The sequence below is a fragment of the Onychomys torridus genome, chromosome 3 (assembly GCF_903995425.1).
Source record: "Onychomys torridus chromosome 3, mOncTor1.1, whole genome shotgun sequence".
In the NCBI taxonomy this organism is placed as follows: domain Eukaryota; kingdom Metazoa; phylum Chordata; class Mammalia; order Rodentia; family Cricetidae; genus Onychomys; species Onychomys torridus.
This window is the reverse complement of record NC_050445.1, coordinates 107,521,434-107,539,569: the sequence shown is the minus strand read 5'-3', so window position 1 is coordinate 107,539,569 and position 18,136 is coordinate 107,521,434. Positions and strand designations below refer to the sequence as shown.

At 51.8% G+C, this 18,136-nt stretch overlaps 1 protein-coding gene across 1 annotated transcript; it reads left to right on the top strand.

Moving 5' to 3' along the window:
- Positions 1–92: 92 nt before the first annotated feature.
- Tmem43 (transmembrane protein 43) lies at positions 93–17,887 on the top strand. The gene is made up of 12 exons (XM_036180410.1): positions 93–312; positions 3,775–3,924; positions 4,775–4,909; positions 5,304–5,398; positions 6,195–6,244; positions 6,509–6,578; positions 7,778–7,848; positions 9,050–9,171; positions 9,382–9,456; positions 11,420–11,521; positions 14,173–14,290; positions 15,679–17,887. Exons 1-12 carry the CDS (start codon positions 301–303, stop codon positions 15,879–15,881), a joined length of 1,203 nt encoding a protein of 400 aa, XP_036036303.1. The 5' UTR covers positions 93–300; the 3' UTR covers positions 15,882–17,887.
- The last annotated feature ends 249 nt before the right edge of the window (positions 17,888–18,136 follow it).

Genomic DNA, 18,136 nt, shown 5'->3' with positions numbered 1-18,136 from the left:
CTTGCAGCACGCACGCGCATCAGTGAAGTAATGGGTGTGTTGCAATTTTGTGGCGAAAGTGTCCCACAGCGGACTACATTTCCCAGCAGGCTTCGAGATGCGCACGCGCAGACAACTTGCGGGGGCGCAGACTACTACCCGTGGGGCGGTAACTCTTGTCCTGAGTACCGCCAGGTCCCAGATTCCACGCGGAGTCTTGCAGCTCTGTGGCAGACAGGAGGTCACCGCATTCTGCATTCCGGTCGTCAGCCCAATTCCTAGCAGAGCAGTGCGAGACTGCGGAGGCGAGCCTGGCCCACCATGGCCGCGAACGTGAGTTTCTCCTGGTCCCCGGGCCACACCATCATCCGGGCCGCTTCTTCCCCGGGTTCACGCTGGGTCCTTCGTCGATGCCACTCTAGTGGGTGCGGCGGCCCTGACCTCCCCGCTTTCTCCCGTCTGTCCTTTCACCATCAGGCCTCGCGTTTGTCGGACGCTCCCCTTAGTCGAGTCCGCTAGTGCGTGGCTGCTCCTTCCAGTCCTAGTTTCTGCCTGGGCCCCTGGGGTTATGAAACGCGGGGAAAGTGTCCGTCGGTGGGCAGATTGGAGAGGCGATCCCACCCAGGTGGAGCTGTCCAGCAAAGGCTGCTCTGGCCTCCGTGCCCTAGGGGGTGTGTACTCCTAGGCTGTGATGCTACTGTAGCCAGAGGAGCCTGGCTGCATGACCAGGAGAAGGAGGCTTTTCTCTACCGCCTGGTCCCTGGTGCTCTTATTTGATAAAAGAACCCTGCTGAGAATAGTCTCCCCGCATGCACCCCGCAGGTCTCTGGCTTCTTCCTACTGCAACTAGTCCTTAAGAACTTTACTAGTGAATCCTAGCATTCATTCAACAAGCGGAGCAGCACCACTTACTTGGGGACTGGGTGTGGGAGAAGCTGGTGACTCACCACTGCCTCTGGCGAAAGCGCCTCTGAAGCCAGCTCAGGAATGCTGCCAACCCTAGGCACATCCCCTCTCCCTCCTTGGTAGAGTGTCATCGCCACCCTCCTCTGACCTGTTACACCCTCTCCCCCGGCCTCTCCTCTGTCCGGCAAACCTATTCTTGGCCTCCTGCATCTCCCAAAAGGCCAGAGTGTGTGTCACCCACTGCCCAAGCAATGGCTGTTTGGCACATTGACAGGCCCTGGAAGGGGAGGAGAACCAGAGGTCAGGAAAGCTGCACTGGAACCAGAGGAGAAGGCAACCTGTAGACCAGCCTAACAGGAGCAGGTGGACTCCCGCTGGCACCTGGCATCATCATCATGATGTACTGCAGTGCCCCAGCAGAAGACACCTGCCCGGGGGCTCTAAGCCAGCTTATGCTACAGCACCAGCCTGGGAAGGTGATGAGGGTAGGCTTTGGAGTCAAGCCTAGAGGCAAATCCAAACTCTTCCACTCTAACTTCTCTGGGTTCACTCTTTCATGGGATCAGTTACTTTGAAATTTGAGGGAGATGGCTAGGCACAGAACCTGGCACATGGGAAGTACTTAACCCATGAAAAAGGCACACTTACAGGCTCGTACACACAGTCCTGGTAGGCAGAGACCATCTTGGGTGTGTTGGGGTCTGACTCTCACTCCAATAAATATAGACACAATGGGATATCTTCAGTAGCCATGCCTTTGTCCATCCTTTGTTACATTGCTTTCTTGGGAAGACTTGAACAAACATTCAGTCAGTCAGACAGGATAACCGTGAACCAAAGGAACAATTCCACCAACTCCATCTTGGTGAACCAAGGAGGTTATTGGGTGTACTTGCAGGAGCATAGGTAACCCCCAAAGAGCTACATCACTGAAGTCCCACATCAACATGGGTGATCACCCCTGGAAAGCTGCATAGATGGAGTGTTGTCCCCTTAGTTCCCAACCCCCCTTCAGTTAGCCTTCTGCCTCCTGTGTACTCTAGCAGTACTCCATATTGCTGGGGGTGAGAGACACAGGAGGAGGTGAGTGGCTGGAATCTCAGCTGAGGGTATAAAGACCCTCATCCACTCTTCCAGGGAACATGCCTGATCATGTGAGGGGCTCATGTGGATAATCAAAGCCCTTCTTATTTCAAGATGGCAGTGGCTGTGTCATGCCTGGGGGACAGAGTACCAGAGCATCCATATTATAGCTGAGCCACTAGGCAGGGTAAGCAAGAAATCTTAAGACAGAGGTTGGAGCAGAGACTCCTGAATTCAGCATAATGACTGTCCCATCACGTAGGTATTACCAGCACGTGAGAACCAGGACCAGAGAGGTACAGCATGTTACCAGGCTCACACAGCAACAGAGCTGGAATCCCAACCCTGGTGTGCCAATTTCCACCTATTGCTTCATTGCTTGTTGATTCTGAGCCCAGTGTGCTAGAAGTGTAATTAGACACATACACATACATACTATGGTGTATCTTCCATCTCAACCCTCCCCCAGCTGGAGGGAAATCCTCCTGACCTCTCTTCCTTTTCTCCTGGGCTTTAGGAAGAGCAGGGGGAACACAGGTCTCCTTTTTCTGCCTCTAATTGTTCAGTTTACATCACAGCTAAGCTCACATTACAGCTAAGTGATGAGGAAGACAGTCTAGGGCAGAGAGATCTGCCTGGGTTTGAACACCCACTCATATAAGGAATTGATCTGGGCCGATATCCTAAGCAATGAGTCTTGATTTCCTCATCTGTGAAATGGGGCAGTGGTAGCCTCTTCCGCCTTGAGCTGGCTCATGGCTGGCCTGGCTGATGGTCGCCTTCTTGTCTGCAGTGATTGTCTCCACTGAGTTTCGGATGGTATCATTCTGGGTTCAGTGGGTGTCCTCAGCAGGCCTGAGCCAGCAGTGGAGAGGAGCTAGAAGTGACATCCGCTGTCCTCACAGACTCCAACTCAAATCCATCCTCTGACCCTGGGCAGGAAGGGACCTGGCTCTCTGAGGTGCCTGCCTGGTGACCACTTTGTATTACTGTGACTTTCATCCACACCCACAGTCTGGGTGGCAGCCCCAGTTTCAGTTATGGAGAAATCTGATAATGTTCCTATTCGCTGTAACTCCCACAGGTGCCTGTGAGGCTCAGGCACTGAGCCACCACCCCAAACATTGAATGTTCACCTCCACTTTACCCGTGAAGAAATGGAGGGCCCACAGCTAGTGGGTGGCAGAGCCAGGATTCAGGCTCAGTCTCTGCTTTTGGTGACAAGCTCTAGACATACTTCTGGCAACAGCAAGCTGGGCAAAGCCTGCTCCACTGTCCTGTGGCTTGTGGCCTACTGGATGTTGCCCGGGCATGCCCATCTGCTCTGTCTCTCTACCAGCCCTCCACAGCCAGAGCAGACAGGATGCCACTCCACACCATTGCTCCACAGTCCCCTGCTGAGGGAACCCTTGTCCTGAGGTCTGCCTCTATGCCCCTCCTCCAAGTAGCCTGTCTCAATGCCCTAGCTGGAAGGTGCACCCAGCACTGTGCCCACCTCTCACTAGACACTCAGCACAGCCTCCTGGTAGTTCTTAGAGCTGTGACCTCACTGCCCAAAAGGCCACCTACCACTCTTCCAACCTCACAGAACAGCACAGTCCTCAGGAAACCCAGCCATTACTTCTCAGATTTAATTAAAAGTACATTTCTAAAATACCTTGTTGGTGTCTTTAACATATGCTGGACTTATGGCCCAGAAATTCTTTGCCAAAGTAGAACTGTCCCCCAGTGTCTGGGGAATAGGGGTCCTTCAGGGAAGCCAAAATCATTTCTCAAAACTCATCAAACTATCAATTTCCTCCTCAGTATTCCAGTATCGGCAGTAGGAAAGAACATGTCAAAGTGACCTCTGACCCCCAGCCAGGCTTCCTGGAGCGGCTGAGTGAGACTTCCGGTGGGATGTTCGTGGGACTCATGACCTTCTTACTCTCCTTCTACTTAATTTTCACCAATGAGGTAAGGAAGGTGCGGAGCCCAGTGGCTGGGCTCCAAAGCAGAAGGCCTAGCTCTTACAGGAGGGCAAGGTGCTGAATTCAGAATTCTTTCTACTGTGACACACCTCAGTGTAAGCCAGAGGGCCAGTGAGTCAGTTCACACACCTGAAAACCTGCTTCAGGCATGGTTGTGTTCGGGCACTCATGCTGGATTCTGCCTCTTTGTTGTGACATTTTTGGGGGGCAGCCCCTTCCCTTGGGGCAATTTCAGTCTCATATCCAAGCAGCTTAGACTCTGAGATAATAGAGGAACCATGCCTTTTTAAGTCAGTTTAGCAGAAGGTACACTTTCTCTCAGGTTCTTGGCTTAGGTCTCAACTCAGTTCTTTGAACCAGGACCAGACTCATCCCCACATGGCCTGTGAGGGGAAGGGAGTAATCAGGAGATGCTGGAAAAGCATCTGCCACCCAGGGTTCTCCCAGAGGCTCCAGGCACCTTTGGGTGAGACAGCTGAAGTGGCAGCTAAGCTAAGAACACACCTGGTTGGCCAGTCCTGGATCACATGACTTGGACAGTGGTTCCAGTTGGCCTTTGTAAGCCACATGGATTGGGAGCTTGGAGAGTGGAAGGCAGAGCAAGTGGAGGCACAGGACTAGTACAGGACAGGGAGACACAGAGCTGTTCCCAACTTAGGGCAGTCTGAGATTGGCGGGGTCTGCCTGGGGAAGCAGGAATCCTGGGTTCCAGGCTTGACTCTGCAGTTGCTAGACCTCACCATCTCTGCTTGCTGAGGCCCATCCCTCTCTGTGCCCACAGCAAGGTGTCAAGCAGTGCCCGAGCTGTTGAAATCCCTTTTTCTACCCTCTGACAGGGCCGCGCACTGAAGACAGCCACCTCTCTTGCAGAGGGGCTGTCACTTGTGGTGTCCCCAGACAGCATCCACAGTGTAGCTCCGGAGAATGAAGGGAGGCTGGTACACATCATCGGGGCCCTGCGGACTTCCAAGGTAGGCTGGGTGATTGTGTGGCAGTTCCCAATTATGATGGCTTTGAGTTGGGCCTCAGAGACCCACATGGGTGTGATTGTACCCTCTGTGGCTGTGTGGTCAAGTCACTTCCCAGTCACAGTGTCCCCTGTGCTAATGACAACAGTCTCACAGTCATGTGGTGAGAGCATATCAAATTATAGTTAGCACACAGTCTGATGATCGGAGCTTGGCTGTTGTCTGAGCTCAGGGTCATGGGCGTTGTGTTGAGAGCTGAGTCTGGCAGCTTCATGCTAGTCTCCTTCACTTCCAGTCCTGCCCATCTTGATCTCTCTTGCAGTTGGGCTGCTCTGGGCTGGGGACTCTGGACTGCTGAGTCTGGCCTTTACTCTTGTTTGTTTGATTCTTTTTGAAGCTCTTGTCTGACCCAAACTATGGGGTCCATCTTCCAGCTGTGAAATTGCGGCGGCATGTGGAGATGTATCAGTGGGTGGAGACAGAAGAGTCCAGGTAAGGAGCCAGGTATTGAGGGATTGGAGGGCACGAAGGGCTCAGGTGTTAAGATAAAGGGGAGTGACTTTCATGTAGATGCCATTTAACCAAATTCAGAGCATAGTGTCTGCCTATCAGAAAAGTGTCAAACCCCAGCATTAGTGCATGGTGACCTTCTATTTGGAGGTGACAATAATCTAGTGCAGAGTGGGCCAAAGCAGGAAGGGAGCTGCTCAGCTTACTTACCTGGACATTCCAGGGTGCACAGCCCAAGGCATGACAGTCTAGGCTCAAATGGTGTCACTAGGGTTAGTGTGGCCTCCCAACACTTTTCCTGCATTAGGCCATCCTCTCACAGAGGACACAGGTCACTTCCCAATTAACTCACAGCTTATCCGAAGGTCCAGGGCAGGCTCTCAATGGCCAGAGGGGGTCACCTGGAACCCGAATCTGACACAACCCCACCTGAACTACATGGCCCATAAGGGGTGGAAGTAATCAAGAAATACTAGAGCAGATCCCCTGCCACCCTGGGTTCTCCCAGAGGCTGCAGGTGGATATCTCTTTGAGCCCAAGGCTAGATGCCTTTGGGTGAACCAGCTGAAGTGTGTCAGCTAAGCTGAGAAAGCATGTCCCTCCAGGCAGGCCTTCAGAGAGAGTGCCTGTTCCATGGTGGCTGGGGAGTGTCTGTTCCTGAGCCCACCAGGCTTCCATTCCATGTGGGGAGCTGGGCCTTGAGGCTACTTCAGACACTTCGGGAGCAGAGGGCCCTGGGTGCCTGCACTGACTCCTGCTGCCTATGCTTTTTCTGCAGTGAGTACACGGAGGATGGACAGGTGAAGAAAGAGACCAAGTACTCCTACAGTGAGTCCCGGACCCTCCAGGCCTCTGCCAGTCCCCAGGACATGGGACTTCCACCCTAGCAGTGATGGGCAGCACAATGGGGTTGTGAGCAAGTGTGGAAGCACCAGGCACAGTTCCTGGGTGCCAGTCCTCAGAGTCCCACATGCCCACCATCCAGGGAGGCCTGAGCAGCCACCCCGTTCCCCAAGGGTCATGGCTGTTAGTAAGAGGATGCTGAGACTGCTCTTAACTGGTCCGAATTGCCCCTTCTTTCTCTTCATGCAGACACAGAGTGGAGGTCAGAAATTGTCAACAGCAAAAACTTTGACAGAGAGATTGGCCACAAAAACCCCAGGTGAGAGCTTGGCCTGGGCCCAAGTCCAGTCTTGCCACCCTTGCAGGTCCAGCCTCAGTTTCTTATAACCTGAGTAATAGGTTGAGTTAGCTCTGCCCCACAGGTTGGTAAACACACGAGATATAGTGTTAACACCACACTCGTGTTGGCGTCAAGAGCACAGATCAACACCTGGTCTTTGCTGACCCTCAAGTTAACACAGGTTTGGTGAAAGACTGAGAGGTCCAGTGCAGCCAAATGCCTTGTTCCTGTTAGCCAGGCATGGGGTGAGGATGGTGATGTAGCACTTGGGCCTGGCTAGATCATGGTCCAGGTTGAGCCAGGAAGGTCAGTACTTGGAGACTGCCCAGGCTGGGAGTGGTATGTGGACCAGAAAGCTTCCATTTCATGGCTGATTGTAGCAGGCTTTCTCAGACCACCAGCCCTCAAATCATGACATGGAGACTTAGTTATGAATGCTTGGCTTTATCTTGTGCTTGTCCCACTAGCTCTTATAACTTAATTTAGCCTGTTTCTCTTCATCTACATTTTGCCTCGAGGCTCTTCACCTTTCTTTCCTTCTGTATGACCTACTTCCCTGCTTCCTCTGTGTCTGGCTAGCTGTTGGCCTCTCTTCCCCCTTTGTTCTCTTTTCTTCTCCCCCTCCCTCTCCCCTCTCCTCTTCTCCCTCTTTCTCTCCCTCTTTCTCTTCCTCTCTCTCTCCTTCCCTCTCTCCTTGCCTTCTTCTCTCCTAGAGTCCTTCTCCTACTTATTCTCTCTGCCTGCCAGCCCCGCCTATCCCTCTTCTGCTTAGCTATTGGTCATTCAGCTTTTTATCAGCCCAATCAGGTGTCTTAGGCAGGTAAGGTGAAACAGCAACACATCTTTAAACATAGTTAAACAATGCAGCATAAATGTAACACACCTTTACATGTTAAAGTAATAGTCTGCATGTAAACACATGTAACACATCTTTACCTAGTTAAAGTAATACTCCACAACAGCTAATAGGATGGGGCAGGTAAGAGAGTATGAAGCTCTGGGTGACAGAATGGGGTGCTCAGCCAGAGAGGAAAACAGGAGCCGTGGGGGTCATACTGTGCCTATTTGCAGGCCCACTTCCTGGGTGGGGACTGTCCCCAGCACATGACAACCCAAAGGTGACCAGACAGCTCCCACCCTGGTGCCCCATTGTTGACTGTCCCTCCTCTCTCCTACAGTGCCATGGCAGTGGAGTCTTTCACAGCAACGGCCCCCTTTGTCCAAATTGGGAGGTTTTTCCTCTCAGCAGGTGAGTCTTTGGCCTTCTAGGGAGGTGCCCATCCAAAGGCCTTTCCATCCCCTTGGCCTCTTCCAGGCCTAGGACCCCAATACCAAGCAGGCCCATAGCCTATGGTGGTCAGTATCAGGGTCAGGTGGCCCCCATCTTGGAATCATACTCTGGATTGGGGTCAGAGGAAGGTGAGTCCTTAAGGGGTAGAACCCCCACTCTAGGCAGTTCCTCTGAAGCCTGGATTGTTCTAGAAATTACCTCAGGTGCTACACCCTTGTCATATTTCTGTGCATGTATGTTCTGAGCAGACATTGCACCAGAGATCCGCCTCAGGCAGCCCTTAGTCAAGAGTGCACACAAGGCCCTCCCTCCCTCTGACCTCTGGTTCCACCTGTGAGCCCTACCTGGCATCTAGCTCTCCCACGAGGAGGTACATCACAGCCTCCTCTGTGACTGAAAGAAGAAACCCTCAAGGTTTAAGGTGGCACCATGAGTCATAGTAATGCTTGGGTTCCATCTCTGGGCCTAACCTGGGAAGGTGACAGAGGAGACGCTTAAGACCCTGATAGCCAAGCTTAGCCTGAGCTGTCCTAGCAGCTCTGCCACTCAACTAGTGCCTGTGGTGGAGGGAGCTCGGCTTGTCGTGGATGAGTATGTTCCGAAGAGGGATGGTAGAAAGCAAGGCCACTCTCAGAACTGTGGCCAGGCTGGCTTAGCAGGACAGGGCATGGGAAAGCCTTCCCAGAAGAGTTAGTGATTGAGTTGGACACAGGGAAGTTCTGGAGATGGACTTGGAAAAGGGGGCATTGCAGCTGGTGTGGTGGCACATGCCTGTCATCACAGCACCCAGAGAACTGAGGCAGGAGTATCACAAGTTGGAGGCTAACTTGAGGTGCATAATGAAACCCTGTCATAGAACCAGAAAGAATCCAGTACTTGAGGAGTGAAGGCAGGATGATCTAAAGGTCAAGGTCACCTTCAGCTCTTAGTGAGTAAGAGACCCACTACCTAAAAACTAAGTCCACAGCATTTGGGAGATAGGCAAAAGCCAGAGGGTGTAGGCTGGTTGGTAAGATAGGCAAAAGCCAGAGGGTGTAGGCTGGTTGGTAGTACATGGCCCTGCTGTCTGAGGGCATCAAGGACAGTGTCAGGCTACAGGGTTAGCAGAGCAGGGGTTCTCACTGGAGTCCATGGTTTCTGAGCATTCTGCTTCTCTCAGGCCTCATTGACAAGATTGACAACTTCAAGCCCCTGAGCCTGTCCAAGCTAGAGGATCCCCACGTGGACATCATTCGCCGAGGAGACTTTTTCTACCACAGTGAAAACCCTAAGTATCCGGAGGTACATGGACACAAGGGCAGCTCAGCTAGCAGAGGCCAGGGGTCTGAGTAGCACTGGGGGTAGTGTTCAGCAGCTGAACCCAGGCTACACTGGGCCAGTGAGACTAGAGATGGGCAGGCCTCCTAGGGACGGACAGTCTCTGTGAAAGAGTCAAAACAACCAGGTGCTGGATCACCTCACTGATCTCTCCCGCCTCTCTTCCACCCTCAGGTTGGTGACGTTCGCGTCTCCTTTTCTTATGCGGGACTGAGCAGCGATGACCCTGACCTGGGCCCAGCTCATGTGGTAGGTAACTAACCTGCTTCCCAGTCTTGATTCCCTGGGCCCACACACCTTGGGATATGTCCTGACCGCTTTGTGCCTCATGTGCACAAGCAGCAGGCATGCTCTTAGGCAGTTTTAGAGGTCTGTGTTCTCCATAGTGGCCCTTGGACCCCAAGCTTGGAGCCACAGCCCTAGTGGTGCTAGTCCAATCATGGCAGCCCCTTCACCAGCCACAGCTCTTGGTCTTGATTCTTTATAGTACACTGTCAGAACGCCACCCCAGGGCCTGACCTAGGAGGCAGACAGAAGACTCTTAGGGCTCAGTCAGCCATGGTGGAGAAAGTACAGATGATCCAGGCCTGGTCTGGTTGCTTGGTATACATATCTGTTGTCATTCATCTGGTGCCCACTGTGACCACCAGTCCTATCCATAAGTAGCCCTCAGTCCAGGACAGCAGGGCCTGTTCCTGCTGGAGACCTGCTGTGGCAGGGATTCAGGTCCCAAAGAGGATGTGTGGAGGCTGGGGGTAGAGGCCGGACACAGTCAGGATGGCTGCCAGCGGCATTTACTGAAAAAAAGAATACCCCTTTTATACTCTATAGTTGCACATATATGGGAGAAATTGGGCATGTGAGTTGGACTTGAGAGCAGGAGTTGAGGAGTCTAACATTGACCTTGACAGTAGGCACCAGCTTTACATTAATGGAAGGGCCACAAGTTCCTCTTGCCAGAGATAAGAAGAGTGACTTCCTTTTAGCAAGCGGGAACTTTCTTCAAGCTCCTGAGGGAGTGGGGACCCTTACACCAAATGCCTGACCTTGGGAGAAGGCCTTCTGGGACCAGACACTGCACCACAATTAGAGCAATTTTCATCCCTCGGGGAGCCCTGAGCTGCTCCCTAATAGTGTCTCTTTGTGTCCTGGTCTTACTCTGCGGACCTGTTCCTCTCATAGCTCCCAAAGGGAAAGTCCTGATTCTTGTCCCATTTCACCCCGCCATTCTGATTTCTCTACACGTATTGACCTTAATGGCCCTAGGCTATGGATCTGAATTGTAAGCATTTCATCCTTGGGATCAGGTGTGTCTAGTAAATAAATCTCTAACTTTCCTGTTCTTGGTATAATTAGGAGTGCACAATGCAATTCCTGGTTCTGCAGTAGTTGAGATTTTTTTTCCCCAAAGAATTATTTTGTTTAGAGAGGCTACCATTGTATACATTTTCACCTTTTACCAAAACTCACCCAAAATTTCCCAAAGGGAAAGGCATTAATAGGGAGAATCATTAAAATTGAAAGTAAAAGGTGCGGGAGAAGTGTGGTCTGCAGTTTTGAAATGCTGGAACTTTGTCAAGCAACACTGGCCGCCATGTGGTCCACGCCATTTCCCTGTGTATGTCTGCCCCAACCTCTGCTCTGCCCCAACATGGGCTGCATCCTAAGTGCCTCCCTGGGACTTGGCCTGAAGCAGCTTGGCAGGAAGCACCAGGGACTGTACCCTGTAGAAACAAGGAGAGAAGGCGCAGGTCTCACCTAGCTGGTGTGGAGTCTGAGGGGTGGGCTGTGGTCTCACCCTGTGCCTCTGTCCCTCAGAGCACCCCACTCAGCTCTAAGACATGTTATGAATTATTGCATGGTGGGGGGACTCCCGAGGGTATCCCTTGTGTGCAGGGAAACCTGTTGGGCAGATGCGCGACATGCGGCCATGGTGGCGGCAGCCAGTAATTCACAACCTAGATGTCACTTCCATGTGGAGAATTTATTATAATAGAGAGGTGAAGAGAAAGATAGGAAAGAGAGAGACAGAAAGAAAGAGAGAAATAGGTGGAGCGTGCACACCTTGTGGGAGGAAAAATGGAACAGAGAAAGGAAGGGATGGGAGTTTTTCCTTAGACCAAGGCTTTTATGTCAGGATGCAGGGCGGCACCAAGGGGTGGGATTTCAAGGGGCGGATCAGAATATTAACAATATTGACTTTTCTGATCAGGTTACTGTGATTGCCCGGCAGCGGGGTGACCAGCTAATTCCATACTCCACCAAGTCTGGGGACACATTGCTGCTCCTGCACCATGGAGACTTCTCAGCTGAGGTGAGTTGCTGCTGCGCTGCCTGTGTGTTGGGGGCAGGCACATGCTGCCCTTCTGCTCAGTGCTATTTAAGAAGCCTCACCACTAGAGGTCCAGGCTAATGCAGTATGGCAAGAAAAGGAAACAGGACAACAGCCTCCTGTGTGACAGGGCACTGAGGACACTGGCACTGCCCTCTCAGGCTGTCAGTCTTGTGAGGAGGAGACTAGTGAGAAAGAGGCCAGGAAGTGAGGATCCAGCATGATGGATTTCTAATAGATGGTCAGTTTCTATGGCCAGGGCTTCTATGACAAGTCATTTTTGTAGAGGTCCTCAAAATGAACAGGTCACCCTAGAATAATCAAGTCAGGCAGGAAAGGGTTCACTTTGCCAGTGGGTACCAGGAGAAGAGGAGACAGTGTGGCAGCAAGATTGCCGTAAGACAGAGACCACTCTGAGGTAACTTTTCTTCTTTCCGGGGCATCAGTGGAGGTTTTAGAGCTGTAGTATCAGGGCCATGTGAATGAGGCAGTCACCTACACACAGGTCCCACAGTCCACTGGGTGTGCCTTTGCCATCTGTATTTGGGAAGGGCCATGCCTTTCCCAGTGCTGAAAAGGAGCACTGGCGATTGCTCAGGTCTGCCCCTTTAGAATAGAGAAGTGTCAATTCTAGCTCTTGCTGGTGAACCCAGGGGATCACTGCTGGAGCCTCCCTGTATATCTTAAGTATATTTGTGGATTTCAATCCAGAACAGCCAGAAAAGGCCGAGGGCACAGCTGGCCTCAGAGCATAGTTACGCCCCTTCTGCTATTACTGGGACCTCAGCTGCCCTCTGTCCTCCCTTTCAGCCACAGTGGGTCATAGTGTTTGGGCCCTACCTGCTCCTTTTACCTGGCCAAGTTAGGGTGTGGTCGATCCGTTGTTGGGGAGCCTGGTTTACAGGCTCAGGGTGGGGCTACCACCTCCCAGCCTAGGCTGTGAGTCATCCTAGGAACTGCTCTAAAATTAGGAAACCCTTTTCTCCCAGGGCTTTGCCCAGCCCCTGGTTTCCAGCCTTCTCAGGCAGTCTCAGGTCTTTGGAACTGTAGAGGGTCGTGGGTGGGATGTGTGGCTGAGGAGGCCCAGGAAGAAAGGTTTGGCTAATGTAGGCAAGTAGACAGACTCACAGAATTGAGAAGAGCGCTGGGCCCCAAAGTCAGGATGCTGGGACTCTAGTGTCTGGAAGTTCAGGGGCCCAGACCACGGCACTGCTCACAGGTCCCTGTCAAGCTCCTGCCTAGTTCTGGCTCTGCCTCTCACCAGCCTTGAGCAAGTCTTACCCTCTCTGAGCCCATTTCCTCATCTGTGAAATGAAACATTGAAAGAACACCACCATCATCATCCCCATCTCATGTGGTAGCTGTTCATGAAGTCCACACTTGCTCACTGAGCACAGACATATCAGAATGGCTTTCTAGTTAACGGCCTATGGTGAAGCCATGGGTTGTGTCACAACCTCTCAGAGCCTCACTCAGCTTCCTGTCTTGGTAAAACAGAAAAGATTTTGATTAGGTTATTTTAAGTCAGGTCAGTGTGCTTGTAAACCACAGGGCAGTGACAGCTGAATGCTGAGACAGATGTCCATCTTTGTGTGTTGTGTTAAAGATTAGACAGGCATACTGTTCAGTCAGAGCCTGGGAAAGGCTCTCAGAAGAAACTGCCTCTTAGCCAAGACTGGAAGAAGGTGCAGAGCTGCTGGGCAGCTGTGGGCAGACAGTCTGCACACGACTGTGCACTTGACCTGGCCTCACCATAGGTGGCTCAGGCCCAGGTGGAGGGTCAGAGGTTGTGGGCCATGGCAGTTCTGTGTGAGATTGAAGGTGGGGTGAGGAAGCAGGGAGGCCAGCGAGGCAGAGGCTAATGTAAGGGCCCCATGAGGAACAGTGATGGTGTGGATCATGGTAGCCGTGGAGAAACAGCTGACGGAGCTTGTTTGTATGGTGAGGGGCGGACAGACCACACTGACAGGTTTTGGCTTGTGTAGGTGGGTGGGCAGTGGGACCGTGTGCTGCCTTGGAGAAGACAGAGAATTAGGCTGGGGTGGGGCTCTGAATCAATGCTCAGCATGCCAGGAGGCTGGGACAATGTCTAGGAGGCAGTGCAGCCCTAAAGCAGTGCTGGGCGTGTAGTGTTATGTTTAAGTTCAGCACATGGGACCATGGGGTGCATGGGGGTCCTGGGCAGAGTGAATGAAGCAGCCAAAGAATATCAGCATTTACAGGCCAGGAAGAAATCCAGAGACAGCAATGGGGTCAGAAGGCACAGCCTACAGAGTAGGAGGGAGAGTCAGGGCCAAGGGTCCTGAAGCTGCAAGCAGTGACCTGGGGTTGGGGGCTGATGCTTCACCCAGGACCAGCATGCACTTTCAAACTGTCCACTTGAAGGGTGGGAGGTGCCCCCATATGGACAGATGCAGTGGGAAGGACAGTGACCCTCTTCCAGGTGAGACCATGTGCTAAGGCCATAGATCTTATTCCATGTTCTTGAGCCAGACAGGCAGAGACTTAGCCACAGGTGAGAGGTTTGCCTGTCTCCATGTGCTCTGTAAGGAAATGACTAACAATCTGCACCGCCAGGACCCACGCTGCTGGTTGGTGACTGGGTCCTGACACCGTGCCACCTTGTCCTACAGGAGGTATTTCGTAGAGAACAGAAGAGCAATTCCATGAAGACATGGGGCCTGCGGGCGGCTGGATGGATGGCCATGTTTATGGGCCTCAACCTCATGACACGGATCCTCTATACCCTGGGTAAGTGAGGAACATGCAGAAGCCATTCTTTCCTCTTGAGGCCCTGTGTTCATCAGACTGCACTGGTTAGCCTTTCAGCCTGATGGGATCCTTGAGAAAGATACCAACATCTGGCCTGTCTCTATGTGCCGCCTCCCCAAGCCCCACCTCTCCCAGTAGCTTTAAGACAAATAGCAGAGAAAGGCAGGTGTGAGGGACAGGATGTTCACACCTGCTGAGGGGTGGGAGGCTGGTCCAGTTTCCATGATTTGGCCAGCTCTGCTCATCTCTTACTCCATAACTGGACAGCTCTGGGGAGGAGGCTTGCCAGCCTGTGCTATGAACTGATCTACACCTGAAATCCCTCAAGTCAGAGTCATGGATACCCATGCCTGGGCTTCCTTTTCTTGCCCTTGCTCTGGAGTTTCCTGTTTGGAAACACCCTCCAAAGCCAGGTCAGGTTTGTAGTAGCTAGTACATCTGGAGCCTGGGGAGGGGCTGCTCACTTGCCCTAAGTCTGGCATCAGGGAACCTAAGTTTAAGTGTCCCAATTTGGTTCAGGACCTAGAGTGCCAGGCTGATATTGTCCATGCAGAATAAAAGCCTGCTCAGGGAGACTCAGTACCCAAGCCTTTGCCCCAGTGTGTCCCCATCCAGCCTTCTTGTGGTGCCAGCAGAAACCCTTCCCCGACTTAGGTCTATGGACTGGGGAGAGGTGTGGCTGGAGCACATCCCAGATTGGCAGCAAGTGTTGGGGGTTGAGGGTGATTTCCTCATTTACAGATGGCCCTAGACAACTGAGGTATGCTCATAAATTCCAGCCACATTGTGGGCATGACAGAGAAGTATCAGAATTTAAGCAGAACTATCTTGGCCATGTGACTGAGGACTGAGGACAGGGCAATCCCTGTGTCTCGGTCCCCACCATTTTTGAGAAGCCCTATCTGTGATCCTAATTCTTCCATTGAAGGCATGCTGGCAGGTAGGGCAGATGCGTTGTGGAGGGATAAGGGGAGCTCCGGCAGAGCCTGTGTGGTCCTCCCTGTCCATCAGTCAGAGTGACCTGCTGCACGCCACGTGCTTCCTCTGCAGGCTTGGCACAGTGGCTTAGAGCTCCAGCTCTGACTGAGCAGTGTAGAGCGTTAGCATTGGAGGGAGGGTATTCTGGGTGTCTTTTCAGTGGCCTCAGCATGGACTTTGAAGGGCCAAGACACCCACGCTTGGGACTGGGCTGAGCAGAAATAGTTGTGGATACCAGCTTGCTGACCTTCTCGTCCTCTGGACATCCTAGGCCAGTGAGGCTGTTGGGCACCGTGTTGATCCTTTCCTCCCTGGAACAGCTGAGAGGAGCAGTCTAGGGCAGGGAGCACCATGTCCTGAGGGACTCATGGCCTTTTCTTTGCCCACAGTGGACTGGTTTCCAGTCTTCCGAGACCTGGTCAACATTGGCCTGAAAGCCTTTGCCTTCTGCGTAGCCACCTCGCTGACCCTGTTGACTGTGGCTGCTGGCTGGCTCTTCTACCGACCGCTGTGGGCTGCTCTCATCGGCTGCCTGGCTCTGGTGCCCATAATCATCGCACGGACCCGGGTGCCAACCAAAAAGCTGGAATGAAGCCTCAGAGGCCAGGTCCCCTGTCACCTCTGCCCAGCTCCAGCTGAAACAGGCATCTGCACACCCCACTCTTCAAGGGGCCAGTGTCTATACCTGCATGTAGAGCTTGGTGTTCACCAGCTCACATCTTCACCCCACTTCTTGCCAGAATGCAGCTTTTGTGGCCAGAACACAGGCTTTGATGGGCAGAAGCAGCCTGAGGATGGCGACCCTGCTTAATGCCTTCCCCTCTCAGGGCTTTACTCCATTCAGCTATCAGCTGACCTGCTGGTGAGGGACTCAGCCTTCTCACTGCTCATCCCTCATCACTGAAACCAAGTACTGGGACTGCCACAACCTCCAGCTACAACTGTAACCCCAGAAAGCAGCCATCATCCACTACTTCTGGCCACATCTCATCAGTAGGACACACCATACCCAGACCTGGGGAAGAAGGTGTACCCCAAACCAAGTTTCTGGGTAGAACCTGATGTGGCCTAAAGAAACACTGAAGCTCTTATCCCAAAGGTCACTGTCACTGTGGCTGGACAGTGTTTTGGTTCGGTTACTCCACTTCTTCATATGTTCTTTCTATCCCAAGGGGTTGAGACTTAAAGGCCCCATGAATGGCTCACTTGACAGTTGCTGTTACTGAGATTAACTCAGCAGGAATGGTGTTTCAGTGAGTGTGGCTTGACCGGTTTTAGTTCCTGAGGCTATGGGGAAGCTTTAGCTTTGCGGTGCTTTTGAACATGCAGTGTTAGCGGATTCTTTCATGCTGGGTTGGGACTGTGGCAGAAGCATCCCCTTTATCCTCTGCCATTACAGACCACCTGTTCACTTGTAGGTGATTTTGAGTTTGTAGTCAGTGTTACAGCAAAGGGCTGGAAGCTTTCCTACTAAGAGGGCTCATTCACTGTGACCTCCACTCAACTGAAGCCAAGAATCAGAGAACCAAGGCTTGCTGGAGGAGACCCACATCTGGTCTGGCCCAGACTTTTCCCCTGGGAATGCTTTTGACCTTGACACTTCAGCCTCAAGTAGCTGCAGCACAGTGGTTCTTTTTGCATTTAATGCCCATCACTTTCCTGTCACCCATACTAATGGACGTAGTTTCTAAGTTTCCTCTTTACTATTACACCTTTGAAGGGATGCTTAGCCTGTATCACAGACCCTTGGTTTATCCTGTACTCGATTCTATTTGCAAATTGCCCTAGTGGTTGCTGTAGCAACAACAGTGAGTTTGGTAGGTAAGATTTCAGAACCCCTGACCCTAGTGATATGTAACAGTACCTTTCACGTACTGTGGTATCTGTGCTTTCAGCTGGGGTCCTTGGTAAAAGTGCAGCCAGAGATGGCTTACTGGATTTAGGATGGAACAGTCACTACTGCTCAGTGCATGCTGGTACAATCTCTTCTAAACTCCAAAAGATGGTTTGGGAAAACATGGTACAATTAGTGATAGCCACATACACAATCCTCAGGATTCAGTCTGCATAACTTTTTTTTATATGAGTTTTACCTGCCAGCTTAAGTGTTCTCAAGAAAAAGTTATGGAAAAATAATTTGATGTCTTTGAGAAACTGGGGTTTGTATTCTTTGTATTAAAATTCAAAATAAATTTCTATTATCTTTTGGTATAGGATCTTGTTGGGCTTTTTTGGTGGGGAGGGTGGGGTTGTTGCATTTTTTAGGGAAATCAGCCATCAGACTCTTTTCAACCAACTCAGCTCTCTGTTGCTGTAAGTGGTTTCAATTCTTTCCAAAAGGGCAGCTTAATGTTCCTCGCCTTTGAGCCTACTTTGTCTTGGCTCTATTCAAAGTGAATGACTCATGCTTTACAAACCTTGAGAATGTGCTAGAAGTATGATGCACTGCTGAGAGCACTGGCTTTGAGTGTCACACAGATCAAGTCTGTCTTATTAGCTCATGGTGTTGGGCCAGTCGGTTGCATATGTAAAATGGGAACAGAGCCTGTCACCACACATGGCTGTAATTAATAAATGAGCTGATGCCTAAGTACCTAATGCACTGCACCTCTTCATTGTTTCCTTCTTGTCTGAGGCACTGCCATGCTGTTACCTAGCAGGCAAACTTTCCAAACCTAACATGTTATTCCCATCATGCCTTCTCATAGCTGACACCTGCCAGAATCGGTTACATCTCCAGAGACATGGCCATGCCTAACTAAAACCCCCAAAATGAAATCGTGTTTAGGAAGCCTGTCAGGCTCTGGTGCAGGAAGTGTGCGAATATGGTTTCCATGGTGACCCTAG

What these genes read in the sequence shown, in the direction of transcription:
- Tmem43 (XM_036180410.1), top strand. An exon ending in GAGGTTTTTCCTCTCAGCAG is followed by an intron (nt 7,849 to 9,049) that starts GTGAGTCTTTGG and finishes TGCTTCTCTCAG; the next exon opens with GCCTCATTGACAAGATTGAC. An exon ending in AAAACCCTAAGTATCCGGAG is followed by an intron (nt 9,172 to 9,381) that starts GTACATGGACAC and finishes TTCCACCCTCAG; the next exon opens with GTTGGTGACGTTCGCGTCTC.